The sequence below is a fragment of the Rhinichthys klamathensis genome, unplaced genomic scaffold, assembly GCF_029890125.1.
Source record: "Rhinichthys klamathensis goyatoka isolate OS25496 unplaced genomic scaffold, OSU_Roscu_1.1 h1tg000060l_1, whole genome shotgun sequence".
Classification (NCBI taxonomy): Eukaryota; Metazoa; Chordata; class Actinopteri; order Cypriniformes; family Leuciscidae; genus Rhinichthys; species Rhinichthys klamathensis.
In genome coordinates this window covers 4577301-4595461 of record NW_026606605.1, presented here as the reverse complement: position 1 = coordinate 4595461, position 18161 = coordinate 4577301, and the positions used below count along the sequence as shown (strand labels likewise).

Below are 18161 nucleotides of genomic sequence, written 5' to 3'. Positions count from 1 at the left end.
ATTAGTATGGTGTTCCTAATTAGGGGTGTAAGAAAAAATCGATACACTTGAGTATCGCGATATTTTATTTTGCAATACTGTATCGATTTTCAAAAACGCAATATCGATTTTTTTTTTAGTTTACGTGCAAAAATATTCATACTATTGCCGTGGTTCGCGTTTATGTTGTGTTTAAATCCCTACCACTAGATGGCTAGAATGAGACGCACCACTAGTGTCCTCGCCTACAGTGTCTATGATTTTGATTAATATGCGCGAGGGAGAGAGAGCAAGACAGCGCGCGTGTTGTTTGAAGACGTGAGAGTGCGCGCGCGCGGCCGGGGCGCTCTCTCTCTGTCTCTCTCTCTCTCTCTCTCTCTCTCTCTCTCTGCTCGTTTGCGTCCTGTCAAGCGCAGCAGTCTTTCTATTCTACATCACTCACCGATAAAAAAAGGCTTTGGCGGGACACAAATTTGTTTTGGCAGCCGCTAAAAAGCGGACGATTTGACGGGTTTTAAAAGATTAAATACAACCCGAAACTAAAAAACAGACCCCGCCTCTATTTGAGACTGGCCTTTATTTACCCAAACCTGTCGCCACTCGCCACATCAGGCGTGTAAAAGAGACCGGCGTCTATATGGGACTCGCTATTATTTGAAGTTTTACGGTATGTGTTGGATGTACCCTGTATGAATAATAGTGCAAGCATTTTTTTAATGACAGATTGCCCCTCAGATTGCACCTTATGTGTTATGCATTAGCCTAGATGTCACAGTAAGGGGCTATGTATTTTCTTTAACTGACTATTTATATATTTGTTCCTCAATGTTTCCTTTAGGAATTGGGGATATTCAAATTAATTAACCAATCATTAATACCATTGATCAGCCCTACCTAACGTGGATGTTTTTTCCACTAAGAAACAAACATTGTTATGTTATTTTGATTTATACTGTGAAGCTTTGATACAATTGTGAAAAGCGCTATATAAATATACTTGACTTGACTTGAATTGTGTTCGTGTTTTTGCAACACAAAACGTGTTGGATGTACCCTGTGTACTAGGAATAGTGCAAGCATTTATTTATTTTTATTGACATAGACAGATGTCTTTTCTTTTTTCAGATTGCACACATGTGTGTATGTTATGTATTGTGACAGGGGCTATGTATTTTCTTTTATTAAGGCCTACTTGAGCATATACAAATTTGCTCACTAAGAACCTGTGAACCACAATCCCAAACTGGCAGTTTGATTTTCTGTGTACTGAATTGTTTATCTAAAGTAAACTTGTTTGAATTTTATGCACATCATGTCTTTTTTTAAAATAATACTTTCTAAAATTGTAGTCCTACTTTAAAAAAATCGCAATATATCGCCTTATGCACAGTATCGAAATATATCGCAATATATTGAATCGTGACCCATGTATCGCGATACGTATCGTATCGCCAGATTCTTGCCAATACACAGCCCTATTCCTAATAATCCTTTAGGTGAGTGTATACATACCAAGGCTGTTCACACATATTACTATGAATGAGAGAAAACGCAATATGGTCCTGGAGCTCAAGCTTGCTTGCTTGATTGTCAAGAACCAATGATTGTTATTCTTCCATGTCGCGCATCAAGCAAGTACAGTTGAGCTTCTATTTACCATATTTGAGTGATCTATGTATGTTCGCTGGCGTATGTTTATATGTGAATAAAAGCCTAAATTACAGCTGGTCATAAATGAGACAACCTATGTCTCTTCAGAAAATCTTTATTAAACCACTCGATTCATATGGATTTATTTCACAATGTCTTAATGAATGTTTTAAACCATCCAAGTTTTGGGAGAATAGACTTCTCTGTTCACAGAAATCTCTCAGATTTCATTTAAAATATCTTCATTCGTGTTTTGGAGATGAACGAAAGTCTCTTACGTGTTTGGAACGACATGAGAGTGAGTAATTGATGACAGAATTTTCTAGAACTAACCCTTTAAGTTGTGGTCACATTTACAGTTGTTTGGTGAAATCTAGTCATTTCAATAAGAATGCGACTAGGAATGTAGTGTGAGAGCGAAAAATTTACCAACCCAGATTTCGTAATGAGTTCAGGTTGGTCTTTTGGATTCACTGCTTTGAATAACCAAAAGCTGTTTGGTTTGAAAGTGATTTCAGTGTGAGCTGTACCTCACACAACACTACACTATTGACAATAAACAATGGACCTTTTTGCCAAATGTGTAGCTTGCCTATGATTCCCTAAAATGCTGCCTTTGTAGCGATTATTTTATTGTCTATTGAATGATCAGGCTTGTGCATGCACTACTTCTAGCTGTAGAAGCTGAGCAATGCTTTGAAGTGTGAGGGTAGGTGTGTGTGTGTGTGTCTTTTCTCAGACTTGAGATAGGGCTTGTCTTTCAGGCTCTCCATGGCTTCCACTTATCACTGTCCAGCATTCTCTGATCCTGCGATAGTGCTCCGGCAGCCCGGCTCCCTTAAGGATGACAAAAGATATCCATCGGAGAAACGACAAGCTCTCCAGCCCTCCTTCATTTTGTCTTTTTCAACCTTTTGTTTTAAAGATTAGTCAATAAACCTCTCCCTGCCAGCTTTTAAATCGAATTAGAAAGTTAAGCGCAATTTTAGATGGCTTCTGCAGCCGCTCGCCTTGGCTGATGGCTGTCAAAGTAGCTCACATGAAGGTAAAAGGAATGACTTCCGGACGTTGTTTTTGTTTGCTGTATTCACGTGTGTGAGTGTGTGCTTGCGTATGCCAGGTAGGGTTAATGCGTTTTCCCTTTAGTCTCTGAGACGCGTGCCCAGAAGTGAGGCGAAGGCTTCAGTGGAGAGCAGCTGGATTAAAAGGCTTTTATTTTTCTCTCTCTTCTGTAGCTCCGGCTAAACTCCACCAGAGAAAGATGCTTCATTGAAGAATTTATCTTCACTTGCACTCCAGAGTGTGGCAGCAGCTGAAAGGAGTCCTGCTTTGCATTTTTAATGCCCTCAACCAGCCGGTGTGGTGGTGGCAAGCCTTTGTAAAGCTGTGTTCTGATTTATCACGGCTAGCTAATCGACCCCCCGCCATTCCTTCCGTTCAGGAGTCAGTGGTGTTCGGCTTCGCTAATGTGCCGCACTTCTCCAGGGCCACTGAATACCGGCCCTTCTGCACAACTGAAATTGCTCTCATGACTGGTGCACACTGAGATTTTGTTGTGACTCTTTATTGGACTTGAAAAGATTTCTGCGTCATTCGATAGACTGAGGGAATTGGAAATATTGCTATAATTAGTGGAGTTTGATAAAGGAAGGGTCACTTTTCATCCACATTTTCTGAAGAGACAAAATCAATTTATATGATGAACAGATTGAATTTAGGCTTTTATTCACATATAAACATTAATCAACTCACACATTAGTTGTGGTAAACGGAAGCTCATACACGCTCATACATACTCTTCCACAAGAACCAATGAGGTTTTGTCTTACTTTAATGGAGGGTTTGTGCAATATCTAGAGACCAGAATATCATATACCCTTAGAGTTGAGCTCTTTAGACTTGGCCTATTAAGTAACCACCTAGCAACCATCCAAAACACCCTAGAAATGCCCTGGCAACCACCCTCAACAATAAGCATTGAGTTTTATGGGACAGACACCACTGCAACGAAATCTAGTGCAATTATTTATTTATTCATACTATTTAAATTTGATAAATTATTAATTATTTTTGCGACCAAATAGTCCTATAGTTTTGTAAACTTTGTAGCAAACAATTTTTTATGATCAAATACGTTTTTGATTATTAGTTAACATGTTTTTCCTGGATTGTAAGCCATTAGCCTAGTCTTCTTTGAATGACCGCTGTTGGCTACTCTTTGTTACGATGCCTTTGTATGCACCAGTAGTTTTTCCAATCTTGTGAAAATTGATTCAATGGGTTTTTTTTAAGGATGCATCATTGTGAGGTGTTTAATTAAAAAGTAGTTTCTTTTTTCACAGAGTCATCTTGACTCTTCCAAGTGTAGATTTTTGTTTAGTCAGCCCATCACGTCTACAATACTTTACCGTTACGTAGAGGCTCTCGACGCAGAGGACCACTGATCTAGCCTTTTATAGATTACCTTAATCGAGTCTGCCGTAATGAAGGAATAATGAAATAAATGAGTGCCTTTGTTTGGTGCCACCATCGAGGGAGAAATGGCAGTATCATTTAAGTGCCAATTGGCAGTGTGGAAGCAGTTAGCATTTATAATGATAAGTGTTCCATCTGCTGTGTGGTGGCAAGCCAAAGGCGACAGATGGAATTGTTTTCACAATCTGTTTAAATATGTTGTCGTTTTTTCTTCCCTTTTTAAAAAGCCCCAGCTTGGCACACTCGTACGCCCGTTCGCATTAAGGTGGAGATGTTTGATTTGATTCGTGCAGTGCTGCTGTTGTTTTTCTCATGTTTATCAACCTCTGATGGAGATGAAGAGTTGATCCAACGATGGTAGACAAGAAAAACGTGAGTGCAAAAAGTGTCTCTAGGCGAACATAAGAGCGCACTGTGGAGAATGAGTTTGGATATTCCATCTTGGTTCATGGCACACACAACAATCCAATTTAAACAGCAAGGGTTGACCCAATTGCGGATATATAGCCTTATATCTGGATAGAGAGGGGCATCGGTTAGGGCTGTGGTCTGGGCTCTAAACAAAGGGATTGAATCTCTCTATGTCATACAAGGGGGAGACGGACTGAATGAGAGATTTGGATTAGAGAGGAGCACCACTGTTTGACATCTGTAGAAGCTACAGTGAGCCGCGAGTCACCAGCTGCTCTGCGTGAGCTGTTTACTCATGGAGAGCGTTAAACTTTGTTCTGTTCAGCTTACTGCCACATGGCTTGAACAACACATTACAATCCAACTGAGCAGCTTTTCAAATCTCATTTTACTTTTATACTTTTTCCTATACTTTTTTTTTGGTAATGAAGCCCTGAAGTGCAAAGTTAAGGAAAGCTTATTTCAGCTTATGTCTCTGTTTTGACTTCACTACCTGCATCCAAATATGCCTCCTCCCTGAGTACATGAAATTAGTAGCATGTCTGAATTCGTAGTATTAATAAAACATGCAATACATCTTCAATCTGAACAGGCAGCACAACAGACGTTTTTGTTTTAAGTCCCATTACAGTCAATGATTTTATCCCTTAAAACTCGTATTTGATAATCACATTGACATATTTAAAAGTTTTTTCCTGTGAAAGTAATTTCTTCATGCCTTAAAATAGCTTGAATGTAACTTGTTTATTTTGGTATACACTGAGCCATGAATATACTTATTAGTCCCCGCCTCCTCCCAATCACACCAGCTCGGACTACCTGATCCACTCTGTCAGCTGTAGTAAATGCTACACGATGGCAAGTGGACATTTTTGAGTTTTTCAAGTTATTGAACCAGAAACTAATTCAGAAGAAGAGGAAGAGCAAATTATACAGGCATGCCCGGTTCTACGGGGGTGCTTGAGGGTGTTAAGAACCCACAAACGAAAGCAAGAGCACCCTCAGTTGATACTGTAATAATATCATAGTGACGAAACCTATTGGGTCCAGTGAAATGTCAAATGTTTCTATTTTCAACATGTTTTTGTAGTGGTGAGCAATGTAGCCAATCATAGACATGTTTGTTGATCTCTTGAGCGCAGAGATTATAAGAGATTCATTGTAGACAACTTTTTTTGATTATAATGGAACTTTGTGAGATCGCGAACTGAGATGACAGCTTTTTAGTGATTGTAAAGGGAACAGACTTTGCACACTTTCTAGGCTATGTGTAATCCATTCAGACTTTGAGGTAACCCTCTGGGGACGGCAAACGCACCGGTACGTTTTGGCAGATTTTTTTCACATAGCAGTAAAATAGACTTAAACTACTCCATCATTTCTGGTCATACAGAGTTAAGACATATTAAAAAATAAACTGTTAAATGTTAAATGCCCACCTACAATCGAAATAAAATATTGTGCTTTTGTAAAATAAAGAAAATAAACAGGGTGTGCGTTCTGCTTCTCCGTGTCCGTGAACTTTTTTTCTGGAGCACGTCTCTAAACTTAAAACTCAGCGAATACTTTTCACCCAGACATGAGCAATATATGTTTATGATCATTTAAGTTTGTACTTTTAAATGATCTAATTTAAAACTAAAATAAATATTCTCTGTTTATGTAATCTATATAAAAAGAGAGAGGTGTCAGCCGTTCTCATTATCGTTCTCGCATCTCATTATTCCGCTAATGTGACACGCCCACGGAGAGCGCGCGCTATTCAAATGCTAATGATCTGAAGCAACACATTGAGACGTGTAAACGCCCACATAAACTCGGTAAACACACTATATTTAGTCAGATTAATGTACTGTCGTCTTGCGCGGCTGTGAGGAGTAATCCTGGGACATTTACCTACCTCAGAACAAGTGCTGGTTTATTTTCACTTCAAGGAGCGAGCTGAGCTGTAAGTGTTTTTATTGTTGTGCTTTGTTCTAATCGCGATATATATAATAACGTTAGTGTCTGTAAACGCAAAAATAGCCTACTGTTTAAATTTGAATCATGTTTCTGTGTGTGTGTGTGTGTGTGTGTGAGACTAGTTTTGGATAGATTATAAAGTTTTAACTCTAAAATAGACATCAAATAAGCTTTTGTTAGCAGTTTCTGCTCATATGTTAAATATATAGTATGTTTTGTCAATAAACTAATCAACTAAGAATAGTGTTTGTTCCAATGCAAGCTATATCAAAATAATGAATCCTTAACTTTGAAATATGTATGATAAAATGTATTGGCCTAATAAGACATTTATGAAAAAGGACAATTTTCTTTTCAAGATGTTTCCAACTTTAACTTTGAACCAATTCTGTAGAATGGCCCATATAACCTATTTGAACAGGATTTGTTTCCAGGTATGACTAAAAATGTGCTTTTGACTTTCATTTACATTTTGATTTTATATATATAGTATGTATGTATGTGTGTGTGTGTGTGTGTGTGTGTGTGTGTGTGTGTGCGTGTGTGTGTGTGTGTGTGTGTGTATATTGTCCTTGCATTCTTTCTTGTATGACACACCTGAATGAAAGGCTCATTAATATGCGGGTCTTACTCTGTCTTCTCAACCACCTAATTATTCACAATGGGGTTGGGCCGTTCACGCCCATTCGCATGTTGCCTTGGCTAACAAAAAAAATGTTTTTCACAATTTAAAATAATCTATTGTGTTATGTGAATGATTAGACAGGATGATTTTCAGATCACTTTGAAGCAAAAACTCTAGGCCACAACTTCCATTAGTCAAAAGTCTTGTGGACACATATTTAGTATGTGTTCTGTGGCTTTATTTCAGAAACTTTAATATTTAGTTTTTTCAATAACCATGCATAAACAATATTCTCTCAAAAATACAAACATGTACATACATGTTGCTCACATATTATGGTAGCCCTGTTTGTGCTAAATAGTGTAATTTCACCTGTGCCATTAATATGTTTATAAGCAGCTGAAAAAAGCACAAATGTCAGGGCATGTCAAAACATCTCAAGGACCCCAAAAACACATTTGTCCCCAGAGGGTTAAAGTCGACACATATTGGTAATTGATATGATTAGCCCTTGGCTTGACTACATTATCAAACAGCTAATAATGTGTTGCAAATGTTACAAACCATGTTCCCGTTCACCATCTCAGAGTCAGACAGTCGCCTTCTAAAATTAGCATCCCTAGAAAGAATAAAAAAGCTCCACCACTAGCCTTGACTGGATTGGTTGCATATTTGTGATGTAGGAGATAGGGGCAGTTTCAAACTGCGTTTTTGAGACTGTCTTTGGTACAATGCAGTTTTTAAGGAGGAAATACTCAGCAATGGAGTTGACTGATGAATTTGCACATGGTTTGTCTTAAAAACATATTAAAAGCACCACATAGACATATAAACAACATTCAAATTTAGATTTTCACCACAGGGGGTCTTTAATATAATATATTTCAAATAATATATACTACTTTCATCGCAGTTTCATAAGATGTATTGCTATTTCAGTTTTATTTTGATTAACTGCACAGCCTCATTTATTCATTTGTTTACATTTGAATTATTTATGGAGTGGTGCAGGTATGATTTGTAGGCCAACCGACAGTTAGCACCACACTGGTTCCCTCAACAAAAACCAAATAAGATTTTTCCATAGGCTTTTGGATTATCGCAAAGAAAAAAAGAAAAAAGTAAGCTCTGTGATCAACAAGTTAGCTACATGTTTTGTCCAGATAATTTACACAGATGAACAACTTTTATTCATTTTGAAGCCTAAATGCAGTCGCCAAAAGTAAAAAGTTAAAGGTAGGCTATAAACGAACTAAACCACGGCAACACATTGTGGAAATAAAAAAGGAAATGGTTCTCATTATAATTAGCGAAGCCGTCTATGCTGTATGCTAAGTGTGTCGCATTGCACTTTTAATGGATGGACTTCTTATTTCTATTTTTGACGCACTGCACAGTTACTCCAGTAACATTGTTATTCTTTTAGAAAATAACTTGACTATTACATCACTTGCTGACCTGCTTATTTCAATTCTAAATTGTCTTATAAATTCTACATTGTATAAGCTTTTAACATAGCCCATACACAGTCAATGTTGTAGGAAATTATTTTTGAGCTTGAAGTTGATTGGTCTTTTCTGAACGAGAACAGTCTGAGTTGACGTTGTGTCAACAGGTAAAATAACAAGTGACATGGCATGATTTGTTTACCTTGTGTACTTCAGGATTTTCGTCATTTTTGCATTGGTTTTCCTCCTGTGTGTGGCTTTATTCTCAGTGATATTTTAAGTAATATTTCTTTTAAATTAATTATTTTAAATACCCCATTCAGAGAGAATTCTTAATGCAAATCTTAATAATTTAATTCCTTGGTTCATTTTAATAATCTTAAATCATTTTAAATACAGTAATCTGACACTTAAACTGTTGCGTTGTTCTTTTGAAAAAGTTCAGTGTGCCGTATTATGACCAAAAATCATTTTCCCTTTGACCAGAGAACCAGAGGCCAGAAGAGAAAGAGAACGTCCATTTACGAGGAGGATAAGATCGAGGTGAGCTTTCCCTTCCTCACCCCGCACTCCTTTAAGACTGTCTATCACCCCCATCTACCTCTAATATTTAGAGAGCGTTATGAAGGAAGACAGCTTGTGTATGTTTACACAGCAATCTCAGCCCTCTCCACTCACCATCTTCATTCAAACACACACGGTGGTTTCCTCTAATAGCTTGCGTTTCCATAGGAACCATCACCGCGGGAGCGCAGACAGAGGCATTCGACTCTGCAGAAAAAGCCCAAAGCCGATGACACACGGACCGAGTGCACCACCTGCAAGAGCCCGGGCGACAATGAAAACCTAGTGAGGTGGGTAAGCTTGTGCGCTGCGCGTCTCTGAAGCATCTGCGCGCGCGAGAGCATGTTTGATCTGGCGGGGAAGAGGTGGGGGTTATATTCGCCTCGTGATTAAAGTTCAGGCTTCATTATAAGGACTCTGCCATGCATGTGTGAGTGGGAGGTAGCGCCGGCTCCACGGGGCCCTCTCTATTTGGCTGCCACATGTATTTGCTCACTTGGTTTGGCAGTAATGAGCTGTCTGATTTACTGTCACCACTTGGCCCCTGGTATGAGGTTGCGGTTCCTTCAAACAGGATTTTTTAACGTAACAGTCAGATCCAGATCAATTATACTTTTTTTTTTTCTCTTCCTTTAACACCTCCTCGTCATGCTTTTCAATGCCGTAACATTATGTTTTTGCTCCTCAAATATATGCAAGCATGACTAAGAAACTTTTAATTGAAGCTCACATAATAGAAGTGACAAACAGTCGCCACTTCCGTCCCATCACGATTTGACATAAAGCTGTTTTGGGGTAATTGGAGAGTGGCCTGTCAGGTTCGAAGTACTTCAAATGCTTTTAAAATGCAGATTAGGGGATATGCAATGTTTTGTACTAGAGCTGGCCGGTATAATGATATATATCATGGCTACGATATAAAGCATCAATTGTTTTTGCTATTTTGCTATATCTTTTACATTGCAGTATGTAAATGTATCCGAATAGCACAGTATTACTTTAAGTTATTGGCACTTTACAGTGATACAGAAACATGCATGAATTAGAAATTCAATAGCGCGCACGGAAAGCCGCCATGACATCCCGTATTCAGCTCTATTTCGTGGCTTATTGCACACAATTATGTAAAAATCCCCATTGTGTGGTGTACTCGCATAAAAAAACAGTCAGTTATATCTTATGTCTGAACGAAAACAGTTGGGTGTAAACCGGATGTGCGTCAGTACATTCGGTCTTAAAGTGACCGCAGCCCAATATCGTTAATCAAAAGACAAAGAGAAAATCACTCGCTGCTCTTCACTGAATAACTTTTGTAGCTTTAATAATAATCAATTTCGATTTTATTGATACAGTGAAGAATATGCAGTGTTTTTTTTACATTTGATTATATACATTTCTATAGTAGTGTTTTATTACTGCATGTTAAATAAACCAACTGTACCTGAATTCAATTCAATTCAAAATTCATATTTTTGTTCTATTGTATTTGTCCCATCGTTTGAAATGTGCTTCTTTGTTATTTTTAATAACTCAAATAAAATAAAAATGAATATGACGTGATGTATATCGTGATCCGATCGTGAAATAAAATTTCTCATATCGTGAAATAATAAGATTTTGCTCATATCGCCCACTACTATTTTGTATTGTCGTGCAAAGCGGCTAGTTGGAATTAGCTGCTGCTTGGCCTCGGCTGTGGTGTGAGGTGTGTTGCCCTGACTCTTTCTATCTTTGCATTGAACAGGTTGTGAGAGCCGGGCACCACCTCCTCCTCCCCTAGAAAAGGACAGATGAGAGAGAGACAGGGAGAGAGAGAGGCAAATTAACTCGTTTGAAGAGCGGCGTTGGGGTCGGGGAGGAGTCGCGGATGACCGTCCCTTCTGCCCAAAATGGACAGTGCCATGGACGTTATCATGGTTAAACGACGGTCTGGCGAAAATTTTCTGAAAGAACGAAAAGACTATCGTATGTGGACTAACATAAAAATGGTTGAGTTTGCACTATAAAGGGACTTAATATGGACTATATATGGACAGAATACTCAGTTAGCCAGTTTGGAGGCACATACTCACCAATAGGGTCGTTCTTTGTGGAATACATGAACAGTGACACTGGTTTTGGGCCTTTTGCTCTGTGGATTAAGCCAGATTCTGGGCCTTTTCACCATCTTTGCAAGCGATTTGCTGTCATCTGGCCTTCTTCAGGCCTCCTGGACTTTCTTTTTCTCGCTTGCTTTCACATTGGCTCTACAGCAACGCACACCTCGCTCTATCCGAGCTTACCGCTGATCACAAGACCCAATCAGCTGTGTTGACGAGTTAAATGTGCTTCTGAAAGCTAATTGTGTCTTCTGTCTTGCTTTTTATTGTGAATGCTCTTAATGCTTTTGTTTCATTACTCTGTGCTATTTTGCCTGTGCTGTATGAAATATATGGTTCAAAGTGATTACAATAGAAATCAGTAGAGTTGTTTTTAAAAAAGTGTAATATTACTCAATATGGTAATATGTGTAGTTTTCCTTAGTATCAAATCAGTGATAGGGTTAAAGTTACAAAAACATATCCGGACGCATTTCACCACAAAAAAAGGAAATTATATTTTATGTGAAGGAAATGATGCAAGGTTTAGGACCATTTTATGAAAATTCAGCACTTTTTCCAGCCCGCTTTTCATTATCGTAATGCTTCTGGACTTTTTTTTATTCTTTTTACATACATTTTTATTATTATTTAATATTTTTGTAATTCTCTTTTGATAATTCATTGCTGTAGAATGCGATGCAATAGTTTTTACAGTTCATTGTTTTTTATTTTTTATTTTATTATGTATTAATTCTTTACAATTTAAATCATTACATTGATGACAGTTGAAAGGAATAATGTGCCAAATTAATTGGTTTCATTGTTTTGCTTAAGTTTGCCATTTTTCTTTTGAATTTGGGGTGAAATTTTCTCTTGATGGGATATTCTTCTCCCGATAATAATGAGACGTAGAATGGTAAAATTCTAAAGTTACAGTAATTAGTTGTGAATGTAGTCTGTGTTGGTATTTTGGCTTGCATCTGCTTGGCTGACAGTCATCCTGTTTATGTTTTGCCATGGCAAAAAGAAATCCTAACATGCTGAAAAAAAACGCTTCTATCCCAAACCCTCCCTTCCCTCGTATTCCAGTGTATTGCACTAATGAAAGTCTAGCTACCTAATTCCACGACAGGCCTGGCAGCTGAAATCCGAGTCCCAAAGTTCCCACTCTGACAGTTCACTGTGGCATCTTCCCTCGTGCCATTGGGAAAAGCCTTGTCCCTCATGCCCTCTCAAACTGCTTACTCGCACTGGACCAGACACGACACTTCCTTCTGTGGGATTTACATATCTTTCTGTCTCTGGATGACTTCAGCTGCCCTTTAACCTCTGACCCCACTGTATCTTCAGCCAGAGCTTTATCTCTCTCCACTACAGCTGTCTTACCTAGCTCACAGCATACTGTGTGTGCAAGTATTTGTCGAGGCACATACTGCATCTGCTTTGCTCAGATAATGCTGCAAGATGGAGCCTTTTAGATTACAGGTCGCCTGTTACGTCATGTGATGTCAGTTTAGCAAAGTATAGAACTCTTTTTTTTTTTTTTTTTGGCATAAGCCATGCTGCAATTTTTGTTCTAAATGTTTTGAAATTGAAATGTTTATTAGTACTTGAATTTTTTGTGCTTGACGTTTTTGTATTTTTATGTAATGTATATATCTGACAGTAATTTATTCTTTAGGTATTCTCCATAGGTAATGTGTCAATGTGACTTGAAATGAGATTACAGTATTGCATTCTTGAGTGTTTACGTCCTGTGTGTATATGCAGTGTTTTTGTTGCCATGCGTCATTTCTCGTGAGTGTGGTCTTAGGACAGTGGCATTGCATTATGCAAGCCTTAATAAACTTTTGACTTTTTCATATCATTGCCACCACGATCAGTGAGTCTCAGTAAGTCCAGCTAATGGATTGTGCAGGTTCTGCCAGCCACCATTGGCATCAACTCTGGCCCTGTACCCACCAATTTGAAAGGAAAATAATGTTTAAAGTCACCATGAAATCATTAATTTTCCCCTTCCCTTCGCAACATCTCTTTTTTAATTACATATTCCCTGGCATGAGTGCTGGGCAATAATCCTTCCCCCCCAACAACAATCCAACCAATTCTTGTTGAACAAAATTAAGTCCATTCCCACAGTTTGTCTTGTTTCTCTTAGATATATACAGTATAACAATAGCGAGAAAACAAGACAATTGCAATTTGCCATGTATGCCAACTTATAATATTCATAGTATGCAATACCATGTTTATAAGAAAGCTAGATTGGGAAAGATGTTAAAGCAAAGATGTAGTGCGGAAAGAAAAGAAAAAAACATTTTACAATGTTGTACATATTATTTTTTTTAAATTGTGTGATGCATAGATCTGCTTTGTACCAGCCTTTAAAAACTCTTTTTGCTCGACCACTAATTTTGAAGCCGATTTGTGGCATTTTGTCACGGCAGACATGCGGTGGCTGTAACGCATCTCGGTTAATACTCTCTCTCCTGCTGTTTTCTCAAAATGTTTTTCCTTCACTCCATCCCTGTTTTCCCGTTTAGCACATCTCATCAGCTCACACTTACGCACTCTTCCTGTCTCTCTCCCTCATTTCCACCAGCCTTCTCTCTTCCCCGTGCCAAAGCCCAGCTCTACAAAGAGTGAGAGGAAGGGAGAGAGAAGCGAGGCTTTCATGGGGAAATCTAGTTAACGGCATAACAAAAAGCCCAGTGTGTCTGCTAGTAAGTGAATCGCATTTGTGCTTATACAACGGTGGCGGTGGCGGGAACAAGCTAGATCTCTGTGGCCCGGGCCCATCAAAGCTCTGAGCCTCTTATTGTGGACCGGAGAGATAGAATCAGTTTGGCATGACCAAAACCTGAGCACCCCAATCCCTCATACTCAGTCCAGTGGTCTGGTACGAGGAATCCGGTGGGACGAGTGGTTCCGGTTTGAACCCGGGGTGCAGAAAGAAGGGGGAGGAGGATGTTCTGGAAGAGCGGTAACCTTTCCGATGATGAGCGCCTTTCCTATTACAGACCTGACACGGGATCCAGGGAGATGATTTAATGGCGGCATTTTGTTTTTGCTGACTTCACCCCTTTTTTTTGTTCCCCCCCTTTGCACTCCCCACCACTATTAAAACAGAAAACCAAAACGGTAGGACTGCAGAGTGTGGGAAGACCGGCCAAGCAGCTAAAATCTATTACGCTATGGCTTCTACAGTGTCTTTTATCCCCTCCCAGTTCACTGCAGCGTATATGTGCGCCGCTGGTCTTCTGGATTGAGCGCCTCCCCCTCTTTGTGCATAGGCTAGATGACTTGCGTAGCCCAGAGGTGCCTAGCTAATTAGCAAAAGCATGGTAGAAGCTGGTGAACTGCATTGCTGCCAAACGAGACTGTCTGGAAACGGTCCAGAGCCAAGGTGCCGTAAACAGCCAAACTTCCCTTCCAGATCCAGAATGAACAGTGTTTTAAATGGTTTAAAGGAATATTATGGATTTAATATGTTCAATGAACAGCATTTTGGCATAATGTTGATTACCACATTAATTTTTCTGTTAAAACCTGTGTATTACTTGAACTGTTGCAATTTTCACTTCATTTTTTTCAGTCGGTTTAGTGTTTTTGGAAATAAATGTACACCGAAAGAAAAAATGGAAAGCTTTTTTTTTTTTACACTAAAATGATATTAACACGCGTCTTGTGGCCCCCCACCTTATTTTGCAACGTGAGTGTAAGCTAATGTGAATATGTTTGAAACTTCCAATTTATTAGCTGCTATAGGCAAAAATATAATATCTAAGTACATTAAATGGTAAAACTATTTGTGCTCCAAACCAATGCGTTTATTATTACGATATTTAATTCAAATAAAATGATTACAAAGACCAGTTTGCAATAATAAGCATCAGTTTATGTGCATCTAATATAAACGCAAGTGGCTGATTTCACAAGCCATGTACATTAGTTGAAAAAAGTATTGAAACAGTGAGTATTTTAATGTTTGCAAATTGGCTAATTGTCTCACTATAACCTGGATTTTGGTTATTTTAAAGAAAAAGAAGACAAATTAATTATCGTGGTAATCAACATTATACCTATACCACATGTGCTGTTGAGCTTAATTTGTACCGGAACCCGTAATGTTTCTTTTTAACCTTAAACCAGATCATTCAAACCACCAAACTGTCCTTCAGTCAGCTGTCTGAGGCTTTACTGTGCAAAAGTTGACACATCATGGCCCCCTGCTGTCCACTCAGAGAAGCGCACTGCGTCCCGCAGGTAGCTCAAAGTTTGTGTCCCCGGCAGCCGGCCTGGTTTTGAGTACGAGACTAAATGAATGAGTGAGCCGTGTAGTAATGAGATAATAAAGAGGAGTTAGTTTGTCAGTGCATCGCTCGGTCACAGCGGCTTCAGTCGTAAGCCCATTCATTGTCTCTCCTCCTTGTAAAACAAAGGCCTCTTAATAATACCATTCCCACCTCAACAGTAAATCAAAAAGGAGGAGGCTCACAAAGGCTGATAATCTGCTCCCTCAATAGAAGGGATTCACAAAAAGCCATGGGGGCACTTTGTCATGGGCGGCAGTCAATGGCCGAGCATCTTGTGCCATATTGATCCCTGTCACGTGGTGGCTCCCCAAGTAATTGCACTGGACCCGAGTGATAAATTTGCTGTGTTTGTACCATCCATAAGGGTGAGAGTAGCAGACCAAAGAACAAAGACTTGCAGTGTTAGTCTCGGTAACACTTCAGATCCTGGCAAATCCAATAATTAGCCAATTTATCGCTCTATCAAAATTATAATATGCAATCTTTTAGTCTGCACAGAGAAGAGATAATGTAACTGTTCAAGCGTCTTGAGGTTTACATGTTGGAGTTTTGTTGCGCAAGCATCCGTAGTTGCTATTAAACACGTCGGTATTGTTTAAGAGATTTGCGTTTCTGCCACCCAAGCGTTTTTGTGGGGTCACTGCGGAAATTGCTCTCACTCGCAGGAAGTTAATCCACAAAAGGGCCAGTCAAAATTACCATGCAGATTAATCCCTTAACATAAAAGCTTTAATTACAATGTTCAAACATTTAGGAAGTAATCCTGTCTTTATTTTGGTATTAAATGGGCATTTTAGCAGTAGCTTATCGGGTAGTGCAACGTTTCTTGTTTGTTGCCTTGTTTTGTACTTTGCTTTTTCAACTAGTTCTAGATGTCCTCGAATGACATTTTGTTAGATCCTCGTGGCGTATGAAATTAGCGGCATTTGCAAAGGCGAGTATTATTAATACTATTCTTCATACTTTTGAACAGAATAACTAAGATGGGCATCCAACATCATTTCTGTGGACATGAATGATACCTGAAATCATGCAGTTTGTTACAGAGGAATGATAAAATTGACAAAAAAGACCCCATAGATAATGCTGGAATGACCGAGCCATAAGGATCACAATGTCCGAGACTCAAAGGTTGGCTTTTTTTTTTTTACTTAGTTTGTTGCTATGTTGTTTTTATTTCATTTTACTATGGTAGCACTTTATTTTACAGTCCTGCTTCCCATGTACTCATTATAGTAATTACAATAACTGGGTAATAACTAGGTACTAAACCTCACCTTAACCCATGTAGTTGCTTATATTAACCAGTACTTTCTTAGGTAAGTGCACATACTGTAAAGTGAAAGTGCAAACTTTTGAATGATAGTATCGTTAACGTAACATTTTAATACCCCTCAAATGGTGGACAGTAAAACCTTCTTCCTTTGCTGGCATACCTCTCAAATTCTACACAGTTGTGTCAATTTTGTGTCTTTTGCTGAACGTCTGTATACTTTAGGTCTGATCATTTTTTTCGGATCCTCTCAAATAAGGCAACACTATCATTTAATGAGAACTGATATTAATCTCCATAGTGATTTTTCTGTTGTGCCCCTTTGCTATCTGTTCTCGAAATGTTCAATCGAGCCTAAGTGTTCCAAGAATTGCTCTGATGTTGGTGATTGCCCGTGTCTCTTTAAAATGCAAGATGATTGCAGTAATAACAATCCGAGAAAAAAAAAAAAACCTGCAGTTGGGAGGCAATTTAACTTAAATATATCTTCTTCACTCTTATCCGGGGAGATTTCGAATTGTACATTAGGGTATTAAATATCGGAGTTGTCATGCGTTATCTCTCTAATCACTGGGCTGTGTAGACGAAGGCCCTCTGCCCTGAACCCGGCTGACCGGATCAGCCTTTAAAAGGAGCGTCGGGCTGAAATAGAGTTCTAAGTGGAAGGATGAGAAGAAGATCAAGCAACAGAGCCACCGGGCTTTCACCCTGCGCCGAGAAACCAGCGAGACGACGGGGGGAGGGGGGACTGAGCGTGCCAGGGGGTCTCTAAGAACTCCTCTTAGAGATTAAACAGTAGATGAAAGAGGATACGCATCGCTAGCCGAGAGCAACATGTGTCGCAGACAAAAGCAATCAATCGTGTTTTTCCCCTCACCTCACATCCCAATAAGATTACATCAATCAATAGACTCTCTTATGAGTGATTGGATTCCGTCCGAGATCGGAGGAGAGAGTTGGAGGGGAGGAGAGAAACGAGCAGCTCAATTTTCCCAATGATTAAAGCGGACCCAAATTGCTTTGATAACATCAAGGACTTTGTGACGGGGTCTAGAAGGGCAGTGCGCAGAGCAGATAGAAGCTGGCGCCTGCGTGTTGCTGGAACCGTGGAGGAACGGGGATGATGCGTCACCTCGCGCCGTAGAAACTCTTCAGAAACTTCTCATGGCGCTTGTGGAACGGCGAGCTGTTATAGACCCTTTTACAGCCCACGTGATCAAATAGTTGCGCGCGCATTTTGGCAACGGAAGTGGTGTTGTTTACCACTGGCTCTAACGTGTTAGCAACTCCGAAAGTTTATCAAAACGGTTTCCCAGCATCAAAATGTCTGGTTGTTGCGTTTACGGTTGCACTAATCGATATTCCACTAAGGGGCTT

At 39.3% G+C, this 18161-nt stretch overlaps 1 protein-coding gene across 3 annotated transcripts in view; it reads left to right on the top strand.

Moving 5' to 3' along the window:
• Positions 1–18161, top strand: part of phf14 (PHD finger protein 14) — a 97308-nt gene that overhangs the window by 43462 nt on the left and 35685 nt on the right. For 2 of the 3 annotated variants that reach the window (XM_056249741.1, XM_056249740.1), the window contains exons 15-16: positions 9037–9093; positions 9283–9404. In XM_056249741.1, the coding sequence (XP_056105716.1) occupies positions 9037–9093; positions 9283–9404 (179 nt within the window). Of the gene's footprint in view, positions 1–9036; positions 9094–9282; positions 9405–10858; positions 11381–18161 lie in introns of those variants that run through there. The other variant, XM_056249742.1, reaches the window with a different exon arrangement.